Consider the following 17,590-nt stretch of genomic DNA (forward strand, 5'->3'; position numbering starts at 1 on the left):
AAAAAAAAAAAAAAAAAAAAAAAAGGATTAAAAAATGGCTAGGAGAGAGTGAGTGAGATTGATAGTGTGGTGGAGATAGTTGGGGAGAGGTAGAGGGTGGCATAAGAACGGGAATGAGAATAAGAGTGAATATAAAAGTAAGAATAGGACTTCATCAGGGTGAAAGTATTGGAGTGTACTTTGTCACTGAAGATCTTCTATCCACTTAAAGAGAGACTTAAGGGTGGCAGTTTGAGGTAAAACCAGGCGCCACTGAATACCAAGAGCCTGAGAAACTGCTTGGGTGGTTTGACTAATAAAGGCTGGTCCGTTATTGGACTGTATAGAGGTGTGGGAAGGCCAAACCAAGGAATTATGTCTGACAGAAGGGAAGAAATGCCCGTGGTGGCCTTCTCAGACCCTGTGGGAAAGGCCTCTATCCATCCAGTGAAAGTGTCTTCCCAGACCAAGAGGTATTTTAGTTTCCTGACTCAAAGCATGTGAGTAAAGTCAATTTGCCAGTCCCAGGCAGGGGCAAATCCCTGAGCTTGATGTGTAGGGAAGGGAGGGGGCCCGAACACTCCCTGAGGAATAGTAGAATAGTAGATGGAACACTGAGATTTTTTGAGGATAGATTTTTACGATGGAAAGGAAATGAGAGGTTCTATGAGACAGGCTAGCGGCTTGTAACCTACATGGAAGAGGTTATGAAATGACGACGGAATAGAATGGGCCTGTGAGGCTGGAAGGAGTTATTTTCCTTGGTCCAAGAACCATTTGCCTTGTGTGGGAAGAGATTGATAGGTGGAAGTCTGAGTGGGGGAGTAGGTGGGAGTGGCCAGATGAGAAGGAGAAAAGCTGCCATGAGGGATAGAAGTTGGACCGCTAGCTGCTTTTTTTAGCTACCTTATCAGCATATGCATTGCCCTGAGCGTTGGGATCTGATCCCTTTTGATGGCTGCTTGCAGTGAATGACTCTAGCTTCCTTTGGAAGTAAAGTGGCTTTGAGAAGAGTTTTTATTAAAGAGGCATTAAGGATGGAGGACACTTGCATAATGAGGAAATTTCTTTCTGCCCACATAACAGCATGGTGGTGCAGGATATGGAAGGCATATTTAGAACCAGTATAAATATTGACACGTAGTCCTTTTGCAAGAGCAAGGGCTCAAGTTAAGGCAATGAGTTTGGCTTGTTGAGAGGTAGTGGAGGGGGCGGAGTGGTAGCCTCAATGATAGGTATGGAAGATATGATAGCATAATCTGCCTTTGCTGGTGAGTGGCAATTAGGCCTGGTGGAACTGCCATCCACAAACTAAGTGTGTTCAGGGTGAGGAACAGGAAAGAAGGAAAGATGGGGAAATGGAGTGAATGTCAGGTGGATCAGAGAGCTACAGTCACGGGGGTCAGGTATGGTATCAGGAATAATATGGGAGGCCGGATTGAAGTCCAGGCCAGGAACAGTGGTAATTGTGGGAGACTCAACAAAGAGTGAGTATAGCTGAAGGAGCCAGAGGGCAGAACGTATATGCATCAGGTATGAGGAAGAAGAAAATAGATTTTGGAAGTTAAAAGAACTGTAGAGAGTGAGTTGAGCATAGTTTGTGATTTTGAAGGTCTCTAAAAGTATTAAAGCAGCGGCAGCTGCTACATGCAGACATGAGGGCTAGACTAAGAGTAAGGTCAAATTGTTTGGACAGAAAGACTACAGGATGCGGTCCTGGCTCTTGTGTAAGAATTCTGACCACAGAGTCCTGCACTTCAGCTGTGTGTAATGAAAAAGATTGGGATGAGTTAGGGAGAGCTAGTGTGGGTGCAGCTTTTAGGGCTGTTTTCTAAGGAATGGAAAGGGGAGTGGGGAAATTATTTAGGATTTATGGGGTCAGCTAGGTTTATCTACAATAGAATAATGGGTTGTGGAGGGAGGTATTGAGGATAGGAGAGTATATGGGTTTGGCACCACAGGATGGATAGGCGAAACAGTTTGGTTGATAAGACGCAGATCCTGAACTAACCTGTAAGGCTTGTCCAGTTTTGGACAGGTAAAATGGGGAATTGTAAGGAGAGTTTATAAGCTTTAAAAGGCCATGCTGTAACAGGCGAGTGATAACGGGCTTTAATCCTTTTAAAGCGTGCTGTGTGAAGGGATATTGGCATTTAGCGGGGCAAGGGTGATTAAGTTTTAATGGGATGGTAAGCAGTGCATGATCAATTGCCAAGGAGGGAGTAGAGGTGTCCTATACTTGTGGATTAAGGTGGGGAGATCCAAGGGCAGCAATGAGGTGTGACTGTAGCCCAGGAACAGTCAGGGAAACAGATAATTTAGTTAAAATGTCTCGACCTAATAAGGGAGCTGCGCAGGTGGGGATAACTAAAAAGGAGTGCTTAAAAGAATGTTGTCTAAGTTGGCACCAGAGTTGGGGAGTTTTAAGAGGTTTAGAAGCCTGGCCGTCAATACCCACAACAGTTGTGGAGGCAAGGGAAACAGGCCCTTGAAAAGAAGGTAACGTGGAGTGAGTAGCCTCCGTATTGATTAAGAAGGGGATGAACTTACCCTCCACTGTAAGAGTTACCCAAAGCGTCTGTGATGGTCCGGGAGGCTTCCAAGGTGATGGGGCAGCGTCAGTCTTAAGCCACTAAGCCGAGAAGATCTGGGAAGGAGTCAGTCAGAGAGCCTTGGGCCAGAGTTCCAGGGGCTCTGGGAGTGGCTGCCAGGCAAACTGGACAGTCTGATATCCAGTGGGGTCCCATACAGATGGGACATGGCTTAGGAGGAATCCCAGGCCGCGGGCATTCCTTGGCCCAGTGGCCAGATTTCTGGCACTTGAAGCAAGATCCTGGGGGAGGAAGTCCTGTAGGAATCCTTGACTGCTGCAGCTTAGGCATTTTGAAGTTCTTTTGTGCTGGAGGTGCGGCTAGGTTTTGTCTCACAGCAGAGGTAAGTAATTGTAACTCAGAAATGCGTTGCCGTCTGGCTGCCTCTACTCTATTGTTGTACACCTTGAAGGCGAGGTTAATTAAGTCCTGTTGTGGGGTTTGAGGGCCGGAATCTAATTTTTGGAGCATGTTGGGAGCGAATTGGGTAATAAAATGCATATTGAGAATAAGACGGCCTTCTTTTTGACTTTTCAGGGTCTAGGGCTGTAAAGCGTCTCAGGGTTGCTGCCAAACGAGCCATGAACTGGGCTGGGTTTTATATTTGATGAAAAGAGCCTAGGCCGGGCATGTTGGCTCATGCCTGTAATCCCAGCACTTTGGGAGGCCGAGGCAGGTGGATCATGAGGTCAGGAGATCAAGACCATCCTGGCTAACATGGGTGAAACCCCGTCTCTACTAAAAAAAAAATACAAAAAATTAGCTGGGCATGGTGGCAGGCGCCTGTGGTCCCAGCTACTCGGGAAGCTGAGGTAGGAGAATGACATGAACCTGGGAGGCGGAGCTTGCAGTGAGCAGAGACCGTGTGCCACTGCACTCCAGCCTGGGTGACACAGCGAGACTCCGTCTCAAAAAAAAAAAAAGAAAAGAAAAGAGCCTAAACGCTAACCAATTTGAGAGAGTTCAGATAAAGAAAAAGCATTAACCTTGACTATGCCATCAGCTTCAGCCACCTTTTAAGAGGAAATTGCTGGGCAGGTCGGGGAGGTCTAGTTGCAGAACGAAGCTGTAAGCCAGACCAGGTGTGAGGAGGGGAGCAGAGGCTGAGGAAGAATTGGGACCTGGTTAGGCCTGGCGAGGAGCAGCCTGGGGAGGAGGGGAGAGGTCAGATGGGTCTGTAGAAAAGGAAGATTGGAAAGGCTCAGCGATACTTGGGGTTGGAACTGAGGGGACAGGTGGGAGGGAAAGAAGCAAGATTTGGGACTAATTGCATTGGGAACAGAGACTAGGGAGGGACCGATGTGTAAAAGAATGCCTGGACATCAGGCACCTCAGACCGTTTGCCTGTTTTACGACAAGAATTATCTAGATCTTGTAGGATGGAAAAATCGAAAGTGCCATTTTCTGGCTATTTGGAACTACTGTCGAGTTTGTATTGGGGTCAGGCGCTATTGCAGAAGAAAATAAGGCGTTTAGGTTTTAGGTCAGGTGTGAGTTGAAGAGGTTTTAAGTTCTTGAGAACACAGGCTAAGGGAGAAGAAGGAGGAATGGAGGGTGGAAGTTTGCCCATAGTGAAGGAGGCAAGTCCAGAGAAAAGAGAGGGTGGAGACATGGAGAGAAGGGGTGGGGGGTGCTTGCCCCCCAGAAAAGCAGTGCTTGCCGCTAAGGGTGAAGGACAAAGGCAGGCGTCCCTGCGTGATCAGACACCTCTGAAACATGGGTGAAGAATCAAGCAGGTGTCCCCACATGATTAAACATCAAGGGAAGACTGTCTTCCCAAGTCCGTGACCGGCGCCAGAGTTTTGGGTTCACGGATAAAACGCGTCTCCTGTCTGTACCAGAAAAGCAAAGGAACTGAAATTAAGAGAAGGGAGAGATTGAAAGATAGCGCCAAGATCGAAAGGAGAAAGAGGTTGAGGGATAGTGAGAGAGGTTGGAGAAGAGAGTAAAAAGAGGCCGCTTATCCAATTTAAAATTGGTGAGATGCTCCTGGGGCTGGTTGGTCTGAGGACCAGAGGTCGTAGGTGGATCTTTTTCATGGAGCAAAGAGCAGGAAGACGGGATTGATCTCCCAAGGGAGGGCCCCCGATCCGAGTCACGGCACCAAATTTCACTCGCGTCTGTGTGAAGAGACCACCAAACAGGTTTTGTGTGAGCAGCAAGGCTGTTTATTTCACCTGGGTACAGGTGGGCTGAGTCTGAAAAGAGTCAGCGAAGGGAGGCAGGGGTGGGGCTGTTTTATAAGATTCAGGTGGGTAGTGGAAAATTACAGTCAAAGGGCGTTGTTCTCTGGCAGGCAGGGGCGGGGGTCACAAGGTGCTCAGTGGGGGAGCTTTTGAGCCAGGATGAGCCAGGAGAAGGAATTTCACAAGGTAACGTCATCAGTTAAGGCAGGAACAGGCCGTTTTCACTTGCTTTGTGATTCTTCAGCTACTTCAGGCCATCTGGATGTGTATGTGCAGGTCACGGGATATGATGGCTTAGCTTGGGCTCAGAGGCCTGACAGTTCAAGCAGCCCTGTGATGTGGAGATGATGGTTCCTTTTTCTCTTTCATTGATAAGGAATCTTGTGGCAAAGAAAAGCTGAGTAACTTGTGCTTGATCAGAGTGTCAGAGAAGATATTTGCACCAAATGCCTGGCTCAGAAGCCCCACCCCAACACTGCTGCTACGGTTTCAGTGTGTCCCCCTACATTTCTCTTTCTCTCTCTCTCTCTTTTTTTTTTTTTTTTTAAAGATAGAGTCTGGCTGTGTTACCCAGACTGGAGTGCAGTGCTGCGATCTTGGCTCGCTGCAACCTACCTCCCAGGTTCAAGCAGTTCTCCTGCCTCAGCCTCCTGAGTAGCTGGGATTACAGGTCCCACCACCACGCCTGGATAATTTTTGTATTTTTAGTAGAGACAAAATACAGGCTGGTCTCGAACTCCTGACCTCAGTTGATTCACCTTCCTCGGCCTCCCAAAGTCCTGGGATTACAGACGTGAACCACCTCACCCAACCTCTTTCTCTTTTTTTAAATTGACACGGACTCTTGCTCTGTCACCCAGGCTGGAGTGCAGTGGCAGGTCGCCACTTGGTTCACTGCAACCTCTGCCTCCCGGGTTCAAGCAATTCTGGTGCCTCAGCCTCCCAAGTAGCTGGAATTACAGGCTTCCGCCACCTAATGCAGCTATTTTTTGTACTTTTAGTAGAGGTGGGGTTTCACCATGTTGGCCAGGCCGGTCTCAAACTCGTGACATCAAGTGATCTGCCTGCCTCAGCTTCCCAAAGTGCCGAGATTACAGGTGTGACCCACTGCGCCCAGCCCTCTTTTTTTCAGACAGGGTCTTGCTCTGTTGCCCAGGCTGGAGTGCAGTGTGGTGATCATGGCGGGCTGCAGCCTTCACCTCCTAGGCTCAAGCAATTCTCCCATCTCAGCCTCCTAAGTAGCTGGAACCATGCCTGGCTAATTTTTTTGATTTTTAGTAGAGACAAGGTCTCACTCTGTTGCCCAGGCTGGTCTCAAACTCCTAGCCTCAAGCAACCTTCCCATCTTGGCCTCCCAAAGGGCTGGGATTATAGGCATGAGCCACTGCACCTGACCCAGTCTCCAAAACTGTAAGAAGTAATTTATTTTCCTTATAAATTATCCTTTCTGTGGTAATCTGTGACAGCAACAAAAAACAGACTAAACAGACCAAGACAATGACATTGGAGCCACCACAAACGCTGGGGCCAGGTCCCCTCATGACCCCTATGGCAGGCTCAGGAAAGGGTGGCTGGTATCTTCCCATTTTCCCATGTAAGAATCTGCTGGAGGGCCAGGTGCAGTGGCTCACGCCTGTAATACCAACACTGGGAGGCCAAGGCGGGCGGATCATCTGAGGTCAGGAGTTAGAGACTGGCCTGGCAAACATGGTGAAACCCAGCCTCTACTAAAAAAAATACAAATATTAGCCAGGTGTGGTGGCACGCGCCTGTAATCCCAGCTACTCAGGAGGCGGAGGTTGCAGTGAGCTGAGATTGCACTACTGCACTCCAGCCTGGGCAAGAAGAGTAAAACTTCTGTCTCAAAAAAAAAAAAAATCTGCTGGAGGTGATTTTTGTTTTGTTTTGTTTTGTTTGTTTGTTTTTTGAGATGGAGTCTCGCTCTGTCGCCCAGGCTGGAGTGCAGTGGTGCGATCTCGGCTTAACTGCAAGCTCCGCCTCCCGTGTTCACGCCATTCTCCTGACTCAGCCTCCTGAGTAGCTGGGACTACAGGCGCCCACCTATTATTTGCATTTTTAGTAGAGACGGGGTTTCACCGTGTTAGCCAGGATGGTCTCGATCTCCTGACCTCATGATCCACCCGCCTCAGCCTCCCAAAGTGCTGGGATTACAGGCGTGAGTCACTGCACCCAGCTGGAGGTGATGTTTTACAGTGAGCACAGATTACTGTGTAACCAGGAATAACATTTATTTCTAAATGTTCCACAAATAATATAGGCTATGATTGGGGGAATATGCCAGGGCACAAGTAGCCTGTGAGGGCAAGAGGAGCTCAGTAGAGAACGGTTTCTGCTCAGATCCTGGGCTGGGCCCTGAGGTGTTGTCATTGAGATGGGAATGGGCTGTGCAAAGAAAGCACCCCAGGCTCCTGTACCAAATGACCCAGACTGGTTGTATCTGCAAATTGAAGGCCTATAGGAATGTAGGTGGGTCCAAAGATGGTCTCCAGAGTGCCTGGAGTTGGGGCCAGGAGCCAAGCAGGGCATGGATCAGATTGTTGCAGGGACATAGTTCATCCCATTACTTACTTATGGAATCCCATCGCTTAAGACTGATGAACATGGCATTTTGTCCTGAGACAGATCAATTGAGCACAGCAAATGCCAACAGGAAGCCAGTAAAACAGGCCTCGCGTCAGACAGGTTCACCTCAGATGATTTTAGACCTCCTTGTTGCCAGTGGGGGGAGGTGGGTTTAACTATCCAAATTGGAAACATAACCTGAGATAAAGAATTTTAACAAAAAAAAATGCATACAGCATCAATCATTTGAAACATAAGGAAATCTGCAGAAAACATATCATATTCTGGGTAAACCCCCTCCCTGCAAAAAGAACAACACTAAGATTCAAGATCCAGGCAGTTAAAATCTGGAATATAATGGTTGTGGGACTCTGGAATTTTCCTGAGTTCTGGACAAGGACCGGAAGCTCCCGAAGGTGCTGAGGCAGGGTGGGGAGGACAGGACACACACATAGAAGCAGCGCACACAAACCCCAGGAACGCACCAGGGCCAGGGCGCCCAGGGGTACAGGATAGACGTGGCTCATCTTCCCCAGAAGCCTGTTTTGCTCAGGATTAGTGAAAAGTAGGAAGTTGTAAGTGCTCACCATTAGTTTAATAACAGCTTTGCTTTGCAGAGTGGAGGAGGGAGGAAGCTACCTTAACAGCACATGTTGAACTCGAGCCGGATCCTAATTTCAAAGAGTTTAAACCATGAATACATATACATCCTAGGATTAAGAGAAGTAATTTGAGCCGGGCGCGGTGGCTCAAGCCTGTAATCCCAGGACTTTGGGAGGCCGAGGCGGGCGGATCACGAGGTCAGGAGATCGAGACCATCCTGGCTAACACGGTGAAACCCCGTCTCTACTAAAAAAATACAAAAAACTTGCCGGGCGAGGTGGCGGGCGCCTGTAGTCCCAGCTACTCGGGAGGCTGAGGCAGGAGAATGGCGTAAACCCGGGAGGCGGAGTTTGCAGTGAGCTGAGATTAGTGAAAAGTAGAATGGCGGTTGCCAGGGCAGCAGGGGATGGGGAGTTGTTTAATGAGGACAGCTTCAGTTTGGGGAGGTGAGAAAGTTCAAGAGATGGATGGTGATGACCGTTTCACAACAATGTGGATATACTTCATGCCCTTAAACTGAACACTTACCATGGTTAAAATGGTAAATGTTATGTCATTAAACTTTTTTTTTTTTTTTTTTTTTTTTGAGTCAGGATCTTGCTCTGTCACTCAGGCTGGAGTACAGTGGTGCGATCATGGCTCACTGCAGCCTCGACCTCCCGGGGACAAGCCATCCTTCGGCCTCAGCCTCCTGAGTAGCTGGGACTATAGCGGTGTGCCACCACACCTGGTTAATATTTGTATTTTTTGTAGAGACAGGGTCTCACTATGTTACGCAGGCTGGTCTCAAACTCCTGGGCTTGAGTGATCCGCCCTCCTCAGCCTCCCAAAGTGCTAAGACTACAGCCACGAGCAGCCATGCCTGGCCATGAATCTTTTATCACAATTTTTTAAAAAGAAACGTATGAAGGCATAGGAAATAATTTTCTATAATTTTGAGATGTAAAAGATGAGATTTTCAGTCCATTCTGCTCAGGATCACATTCCTTCTCCCCATATTAGTGGCACAGTTGGAGAATCCACAGTTTAAGGAGGCCTCAGGATCTTTTGCACAGAGCAGTCCTTTTAGCCACAAATTACTTAGTAGTTCCTGGAGTTTATTTGTAACTCTGAACAATACCTTCCCCACACCACCATTTTTGCTAACAGTGAGATCAAGAGTCTCAACTACAAGGAAAAGAAGAATGGAATGGAGTGGGTGGGTCTAGGTGGGGTTGGGGCTGGGGGGAGGCCTTCAGTTCCTGTCACCAGGAGGCCCAGAGGGGAAGGAAGAGAGAGGCAGATGGCTTGGGGCTCTGACAGAAGGCCAGGGTCCTCTTGAGGTTGCTGTAAGCATTAAAGGGGCTCATGTGTGTCGGAGGCAGGTCACAAGCTTTGCCCACCACACATCAGAGGCAAGAGGACATGGGATGAGTATGTACTAGGTGGCCCTGGCTTTATGTTAGTATCTCAAGCCTCATCACAAGCATCCTCATTTTACAAAGGACCACGCAGCGGCTCTGAAAGGTTGGGTAACTTCTCTAAGGTCACGTGGCTCACAAGTCATGGAGCCAGAATTTGCATATGGGGTAGCCTGGCCCCATCTCAGCCCTGGAGAGGCACTGAGCCCTGGTGTGCCTTCCCAAACAGGCAGCTGAGTGCTCCCAGGAAGACGGTGTTGGGCCTCTCAGCCCTCTGACTCCCACCTCAGAGCAGCTTGGGGCCCTCCCATCCTCTCTAGGTGTCCCCGCCCAGCCCCATCCTGGGCCCCAGTGTGTCCCCGAAGCACCAGCCAAGGAACAGCTGCCCAGTGTACCTTCTCTGTTCCGCCCACTCACCACTCTCCATTTTCCTGTGTGCTCTTTAGGATTCAAGAAGGGTAAGATTAGCGACCTTCAGCCTGGAAGTTGCCCCTGGTTTCTCTCTGGGCTGCTGACTGACTGGTACTAACCTTGAGGGGTAGAAGATGGGTTTTCCGTGACACTTCTGGGACACGCAGTGGCCTGATGGCCTGGGTTCACTGTGGCTCTTGCTGATTCTTGGCAGTGAACATGGGGAGGCAGTTTCACTGAGCTGACCTACTGTGTGCTGGGCTATCATAGTGCGATGTTGAGTAAGACAAGCTCCTGGCCTGCACCAGGTTCACCATCTAATACAGGAGAGTGACAAGGAGGCAAGCCATTAGGAGGTAGCACGTGAGTGTCGGCACGTACCAGCAGTCCCAGCTACTTCGGAGGCTGAGATGGGAGCATCGCTTGAGCCCAGGGGTTCAAGGCCAGCCCGGATAACTTAGTGAGATCCTGTCTCTTAAAAAATAAAAAAGAGAGGCTGGGTGCAGTGGCTCATGCCTGTAATCCTAGCACTTTGGGAGGCCGAGGCTGGTGGATCACCTGAGGTCAGGAGTTCAAGACCAGCCTGGTTAACATGGTGAATCCCCATCGCTACTAAAATGGGCATCATGGCAGGTGCCTGTAATCCCAGCTACTCGGGAGGCTGAGACGGGAGAATTCCTTGAACCTGGGAGACGGGGGTTGCAGTGAGCCGAGATTGTGGCACTGCACTCCAGCCTGGGCAGCTGAGCAAGACTCCGTCTCAAAAATAAAAATTAAATAAAAAAGAGGCAACTTTATTCTATGAAAGTTGTGGAAACCGAGGGGAGAGAGGAGCACCTAGTTCACCTGGGAGAGGGTCAGCCCAGTGTCCGTAAAAAAAGCAACCTTTAGCTCAGATCTGAAGGATGGAGGAGGTGGCAGCAACGGGACAATAATCACTCCAGTGCTTGCTTTCTGATTCCCAGGGCTTGTCTTTGTTGACCTACACCATTTTCTCAGGGAAGAAGAATTCAGCATGCGCGGAATTCATGTACACCACTCTGCTCCTAACCTGCCTCACAGTGAACATGTGCTTCTTGACATTGTTGTGAGCGATACGTACTTTCTAGTGTAGTCTTTTTTTTTTTTTTTACTTGGCATGATTTCATATTTACATTTTCCTGCATAATGACATTTTCTATACACTTGTCATTTTTAATAGCACTATAATTTTCCATCACGTTGACATCCTATAATTTACCTCGTTATTTCTCGGTTGCTGAGTGTTTGGGGAGTTTCCGGTTTTTCTTCACAAATGGCACCATGTTATCTTTAGATAAGTTCATTTTTCCCTTTATATTCTCGGATTTATTTCCCAGTGAAATCACCCATTGGAGCAGGAGTGGTGGTGCTGCTCTTGTTACATAGCGCCAAACGACATTTCAGAAAGAACAAGCTGATGTGGGCTGTGCCGGCATCGCTGCCACTCCACCACGTCCCCACCCTGGGACTTAAAATATTTAAACTTTTTTTTTCCAAGTTAAAAAATCTTGGCCGGGTGCAGTGGCTCACACCACTAATTCTACACTTTGGGAGGCTGAAGTGGATAGATACTTGAGGCCAGGAGCTCCAGACCAGCCTGGGCCAACATGGCAAAACCTGTCCCTACTAACAATATGAAAATTACCTGTGCCTGGTGGTGCATACCTGTAGTCCCAGCTTCTCAGGAGCCTGAGGCAGGAGAATCGCTTGAACCTGGGAGGCGGAGGCTGCAGTGAGCCAGGATCGTGCCACTGTACTCCAGCCTGGGTGACAGAGCAAGGCTCCGTCTCAAAAAAAAAAAAAGAAAAGAAAAAATCTTAAATATATACTTTAAAACATTGTCTTTTTTAATTCATTGTTAAAAATAATGTGACACTGAGGGCAAATATTTAAAAGAAAAAAGTCTCCTCTAGTACCTCTCCAACATACTTTGGTTTTTGTTGTTCCTGCACGTCTGCATGCATTATTATTATTATTATTATTATTATTACTATTTTGAGATGGAGTTTCCCTCTTGTCAGCCCAGGCTGGAGTGCAGTGGCGCTCTTGCTTACTGCAAGCTCTTGGCTTACTGCAACCTCTGCCTCCTGGACTCAAGCGATTCTCCTGTTTCAGCCTCCCAAGTAGGTGGGATTACAGGCACCTGCCACTGTGCCCAGCTTTTTTTTTTTTTTTTTTTTTTTAAATAGAAACAGGGTTTCATTATGTTGGACAGGCTGGTCTCGAACTCCTGGCCTCAGGTAATCCGCCAGCCTCGGCCTCCCAATGTGCTGGGGTTACAGGCATGAGCCACCGTGCCTGACCACCTCTCTTGCTTTCTGAGCTTCCTTGTTTCTTTGCCCATTCAACGCCCATTGAGCATCGCTTAGTAGTGTTCACATCCCTTTGGCTGAGACAGGGTCACCCTCATTCTGGCCCGCAGCCCTGAGCACAGCGCCTGGCACCCAGCAGGCATCCAATCCAGCTTTCAAGGTGGTTTTGTTCTGCAAGCACTGGCTTGAGCGGATCCTTCTGGATTGGCCAGGTGGGACCCTGTGGAACCCATACACCCCAGGTGAGCCACACCAGTGTCCAGGGGAGTGACCAGCTTACTTTTCTCCCTCAGGACTTCCTGGGCAGATACCCAGTCTCCAGGCACTCCTGGGTGGGGGCCTGGCGAGGCCCCCAGGGCTGGCACTGGATCGACGAGGCCCCTCTGCCACCCCAGCTGTGAGTGACCATGGGCTTTTCTCCTTCCTCTGCTGTTCTGGATCCTCCATTTGTCCCAGGGTCCACCTCCTTGCTGCTCCCCTAACCTGGAATGCCACTCGGAAAGCAACCCACGTCCATGCTTGCGGCCTGGTGCCTGATTAGTCCCTGTCACTTCACTTCTTATTTGGGTTCCCAGCACGTTCACCCAAGTAGGGTTGTCACCCCCGTTTTACAGATGCGGGTTCAGCTGCCCAGGGAGGTTTGGGGATTCATCCAGTGTCACATGGCTGACCAGTGCAGTGACTCACTCAGTGCGCAGGCCGGTAGAGGTGACAGGCACACAGGCTAGAAGGTCTGTCTGGGAAGCGAGGCCCCGGCACCCTAAACACCTCTCCTCTTTCCCCTCCCACCCTTCCCCCAGACTCCCTGAGGACGGCAAGGACAACCTGGATATCAACTGCGGAGCCCTGGAGGAAGGCACTCTGGTGGCTGCAAACTGCAGCACTCCAAGACCCTGGGTCTGTGCCAAGGGGACCCAGTGATCTGGGCTCTGCCTGTCCTCAGCCTGCCAGGCAGATGCAGCACCCCTACAGGGGAGGCCAGTTGAGAGCTTGGGCAGTCTCTTCCTGGACCCAGGCATCCAGGTCTCCCTGCTCTGTTCAACGGGGCACACACGAGCGAGTCTAGGAGCTGGACTTCAACCCAGGAAGATGCATCCGAGGGAAAGGAGATTTTCTGTGGCCTCAGGCCTGAGTGCCAATATTAGTCTCCAGCTTCTGTGGATGATTGGTTTGATGACATTGGGGTGGTTGTTTAGCATTTCTGTGCCTTGGTTTCATTAAAATGACAATTTCTCCCAGAGGAAAAAGACAGGGTTAGCAACCACAGCTGATTCCAATCTGGGTTCTCATTCCGACTCATGGAAACGAGTCTGCTGTTGTTCGGTGGCAGCGGGACTTGGCAGGGATAACGTCATTGCTGTGAATTCTGTTCCAGGCAGCTGGGTGTACGTCGGACACAGCCTACCGGCAACCTCTGTGGAAAATTAAACAAGGAAAAGGAGCGGTCAGCCCTGGGAGGAGGGGGGAGAGAGGTTTTCCTTCCCCACCCTGAGAGTTGGCAAAGGGTTGGCAGACAGGAAGGTTCTGGGTGGAGATCCCGCATGTGGGCTGGCCAGCTCCTGGCAAGCTGATGCCCAAGGGTGAGACAAGACAGAGAGGACAGGGCCACCTGGCAGGAGAAGCCAGGAGAGCACCCCAGCTTGGTAAGTGGAAGCTGAGAAGTCTGAGTGAGAAAGGAAATCAGAGAAATGCGGGCAGGTTCCAGGCAGCTCTTCCACCCACAGCTGCACAGACGACCAGCCTGAAGATGTGTCTGTGCTGGGGTGCGGTGAAGACCTTCAGGCTGGAGGAAGTGGCTGACAGAGTTGTGTAGTCCCTTGAGTCCAGTTAGACCTCCAAACAGCAGGAGCCTGGGCCTGCATCTTAGCTTGGTGCTGAGCACGCACTCAACTGGCCCTTGCAAGCCAGCCTTCCCTCTAAAGTCAGACCACGCACCCAGATCCCTCCTGAACAGAAATCCTTATTGGTGCATTTGAGCCAGTAATGGGCTGTCTGGGAGAATGAGATGGAGAGTCCTAGATGGAAGAAATTTCTCACACTCTTTTTTTAAATTAGTATTATTATACTTTAAGTTCTGGGGTACATGTGCAGAACGTGCAGATTTGTTACATAGGTATATATGTGCCATGGTGGTTTGCTGCACCCATTAACCTGTCATCTACATTAGAAATTTTTCCTAATGCTATCCATCCCCCAGCCCCGCACTTCTCACACTCTTGAGACGTAACAACAAAAAGGGAAATGGAGGCCAGGTGCGGTGGCTCACGCCTGTAATCCCAGCACTTTGGGAGGCTGAGGTGGATGAATCACAAGGCCAAGAGTTCGAGACCAGCCTGGCCAACATGGTGAAACCCCATCTCTACTAAAAAGAAAAAAATTAGCTGGGCATGGTGGTGGGCGCCTGTAATCCCAGCTACTCAGAAGGTGGGGACAGGAGAATTGCTTGAACCCAGGAGGCAGAGGTTGCAGTGAGCCAAGATTGCACCACTGTACTCCAGCCTGGGCAACAGTGCAAGACTCTGTCTCAAAAACAAAAAAAAAAGTGTGGGGGGGGGAATGGAAATTCCCTGGCTGGAGGTGAAATGGGTGGCTCGGATGGGGCAGATGCCAATCAAAATGCATCCTATGTGGGCAGGAAGCTGTGTATGTTACCACTCCCACCCCCTGCCATGTGTTCCCAGGGTCTGTGCCTGGAGAAATGACACATCTGTGGGTTATGAGTATACAAAACCTTATCTAGCTTTCTCAGTACCTTTTAGAGAAGAGAAGTGTTGTACTTAAAGTCACCCAGCTAGTAAGTGCAAGATCTAGAATGAAACCCACTTGCTGTCTGACTCCAAAGGCCACACTCTTTCTATCACAGCACACAGTAGAGGAATCTAGAAAGGTATTAGTAGCAGCTGAGTGGGAAGCCATCAGGTGGAGTGAGGGAGAAAGGAGGTACCAAGTTATTTCACACTTGTGATAATCCACACCCTCGGTTATCTGTTGCTTTATAACAATTTTTTTTTTTTTTTTTTTTTTGAGGCAGAGTCTCACTCTGATGCCCAGGCTGGAATGCAGTGTCATAATCTCAGCTCACTGCAACCTCTGCCTCCCGGGTTCAAGTGATTCTCCTGCCTAAACCTCCTGAGTAGCTGGACTATAGGCATCCACCACCATGCCCAGCTAATTTTTGTATTTTTAGTAGAGATGGGGTTTCGCCAGGTTGGCCAGGCTGGTCTCAACTCCTGACCTCAGGTGATCTGCCCGCCTTGGCCTCCCGGAGTGCTGGGATTACAGGAGTGAGCCACAGTGCATGGCCTGCTTTATAACAAATTGTCCCCAAACTTAGCAACAACTATTTGCCCCAGATGATTATTTTCCTCCCCCTCATTCTGTGGATTGACCAGGCAGTTCTGCTTTAGATGGTATTGGATGGAGTCCTGGAATGGCTGGAAAGTCCAAAATGGCCTCACTTGCTCAGCCAGCAATGTGGTGCAGGCTCCTAGCTGGGGGCCTTAGTTCTCCTGCACGTGTGGCTCTCCATGTGGCTGCTTGGGCTTCCTCATAGCATGGCAGATGGATTACAAGAAGGAGCATTCCCAAATAAAGGACAGCATAAGCTGGATCTCTGGAGGGCCAGCATCAGAAGTCATCCAGTGTCACATGGGCCACATTTTATTGGTTACAGTGCCAGCCAGTTTGAAGGGGAAGAGAAATATGTCTTTATGCTGTATCCCATGCTAGCCCTTGCTACCTGCTCTCCCAGCCCCAGTGCTCAGGGCAGCACTAGCAGAACCGAAGTACTTACGGAGTTAAAAACAGCAACATCCAAGAAAATCATTAACTTTTAAAACTGTCTCCCATTCCAGTAGGTATAGCTTAAAAAGTAATAATAAAAATAAAACTGATTGTGTTTGAAATATTTCACAATTTACAAATGGCTTTGTAAACCTGTGGGACTTCTGAATTCATCAAGACAATTGTTAATATGGCTGGGCACAGTGGCTCACACCTGTAATCCCAGCACTTTGGGAGGCCAAGGTGGGCGGATCATGAGGTCGTTTGAGACCAGCCTGGCCAACATGGTGAAACCCCATCTCTACTAAAAATACAAAAATTAGCTGGGCATGGTAGCGTGCGCCTGTAATCGCAGCTACTCAGGAGGCCAAGGCAGGAGAATCACTTGAACCCGGGAGGTGGAGGTTGCAGTGAGGCAAAATCGCACCATTGCACTCCAGCCTAAGTGACAGAATGAGACTCCATTTCAAAAAAAAAAAAAATTGTTACTAGAAAAAAGCCAAGAATAAGGATATAAAGAAAATATTTTTGTACAGGTATATAATATTTGTGTTTTAAGCTAAGTGTTACTACAAAAAAGTCAAAAAGTTAAAAAAATTATGAAGTTACAGTAAGCTAAGATTTATTATTGAAAGAAAATTACTTTTCATAAATTTAGTATAGCCTAAGTGTGCAGTGTTTATAAAGTCTCCAAACAGTGTGTAATGCCCTAAACCTTCACAGTCACTCCCTGCTCACCCAGAACAACTTCCAGTCCTATCAGTGCCCCACACAAGTGTACCGTTTTTTTTTTTTTTTTTTTTTTTTTTGAGGCGGAGCCTCACTCCGCCTCCCAGGTTCAAGTGATTCGCCTGCCTCAGCCTCCGAGTAGCTGGAATTATAGATGCCTGCCAACATGCTGTTCTAATTTCTGTATTTTTAGTAGAGACGGGGTTTCACCATGTTGGCCAGGCTGGTCTTGAACTCCTGACCTCAGATGATCCACCCACCTCTGCCTCCCAAGGTGCTGGGATTACAGGCATGAGTCACCACACCCAGCAATTTTTGTTTTTGTTTTTTTTTTTTTTTTTTTTTTGAGATGGAGCCTTCCTTCTGTCGCCCAGTCTGGAAGGCAGTGATGCCATCTTGGCTCACTGCAACCTCCACCTCCTGGGTTCAAGCAATTCTCTGCCTCAGCCTCCCGAGTAGCTAGGATTACAGGTGCTTGCCACCATGCCTGGATAATTTTGTATTTTAGTAGAGATGGGGGTTTCACCATCTTGACCAGGCTGGTCTTGAACTCCTGACCTTGTGATCCACTCGCCTCAGCCTCCCAAAGTGCTGGTATTACAGGCGTGAGCCACTGTGCCCAATTTTTTTTAATTTAATTTTTAAACAGCGGCCATGCTAATCTCTGTATTGTTCCAATTTTAGTATGTGCGCTACTGAAGCAAGCACTATTTCTCTTTTTTTAAATTTATTTTATTTTGTTTTATTTTATTTTATTTTACTTTATTATTTTTTTGAGAAGGAGTCTTGAGTCTTGCTCTGTCGCCCAGGCTGGAGTACAGTGGCGCAATCTCGGTTCATTGCAACCTCCACCTCCCGGGTTCAAGCAATCCTGCCTCAGTCTTGAGTAGCTGGGATTACAGGCGTGAGCCACTGCGCCCAGACTATTTCTCTTTTACACCATATTTTACTGTACTTTTTCTGTGTTTAGATACACAAAACCATTGTGTTAC

At 48.6% G+C, this 17,590-nt stretch overlaps 1 protein-coding gene across 2 annotated transcripts in view; it reads left to right on the forward strand.

Annotated features, from left to right (window-relative positions):
• The window catches only part of KLRG2 (killer cell lectin like receptor G2), a 29,969-nt gene extending 15,790 nt beyond the window's left edge, over positions 1 to 14,179 (forward strand). The window contains exons 4-6 of one of the 2 annotated variants that reach the window (XM_017880403.1): positions 10,719 to 10,840; positions 12,380 to 12,483; positions 12,887 to 14,179. In XM_017880403.1, the coding sequence (XP_017735892.1) occupies positions 10,719 to 10,840; positions 12,380 to 12,483; positions 12,887 to 13,152 (492 nt within the window). In that variant the 3' untranslated portion in view covers positions 13,153 to 14,179. The remainder of the gene's footprint in view (positions 1 to 10,718; positions 10,841 to 12,379; positions 12,484 to 12,886) is intronic. The other variant, XM_017880404.1, reaches the window with a different exon arrangement.
• The last annotated feature ends 3,411 nt before the right edge of the window (positions 14,180 to 17,590 follow it).

This window comes from Rhinopithecus bieti, unplaced genomic scaffold, assembly GCF_001698545.2.
Source record: "Rhinopithecus bieti isolate Rb0 unplaced genomic scaffold, ASM169854v2 scaffold_11401, whole genome shotgun sequence".
Taxonomy (NCBI): Eukaryota; Metazoa; Chordata; class Mammalia; order Primates; family Cercopithecidae; genus Rhinopithecus; species Rhinopithecus bieti.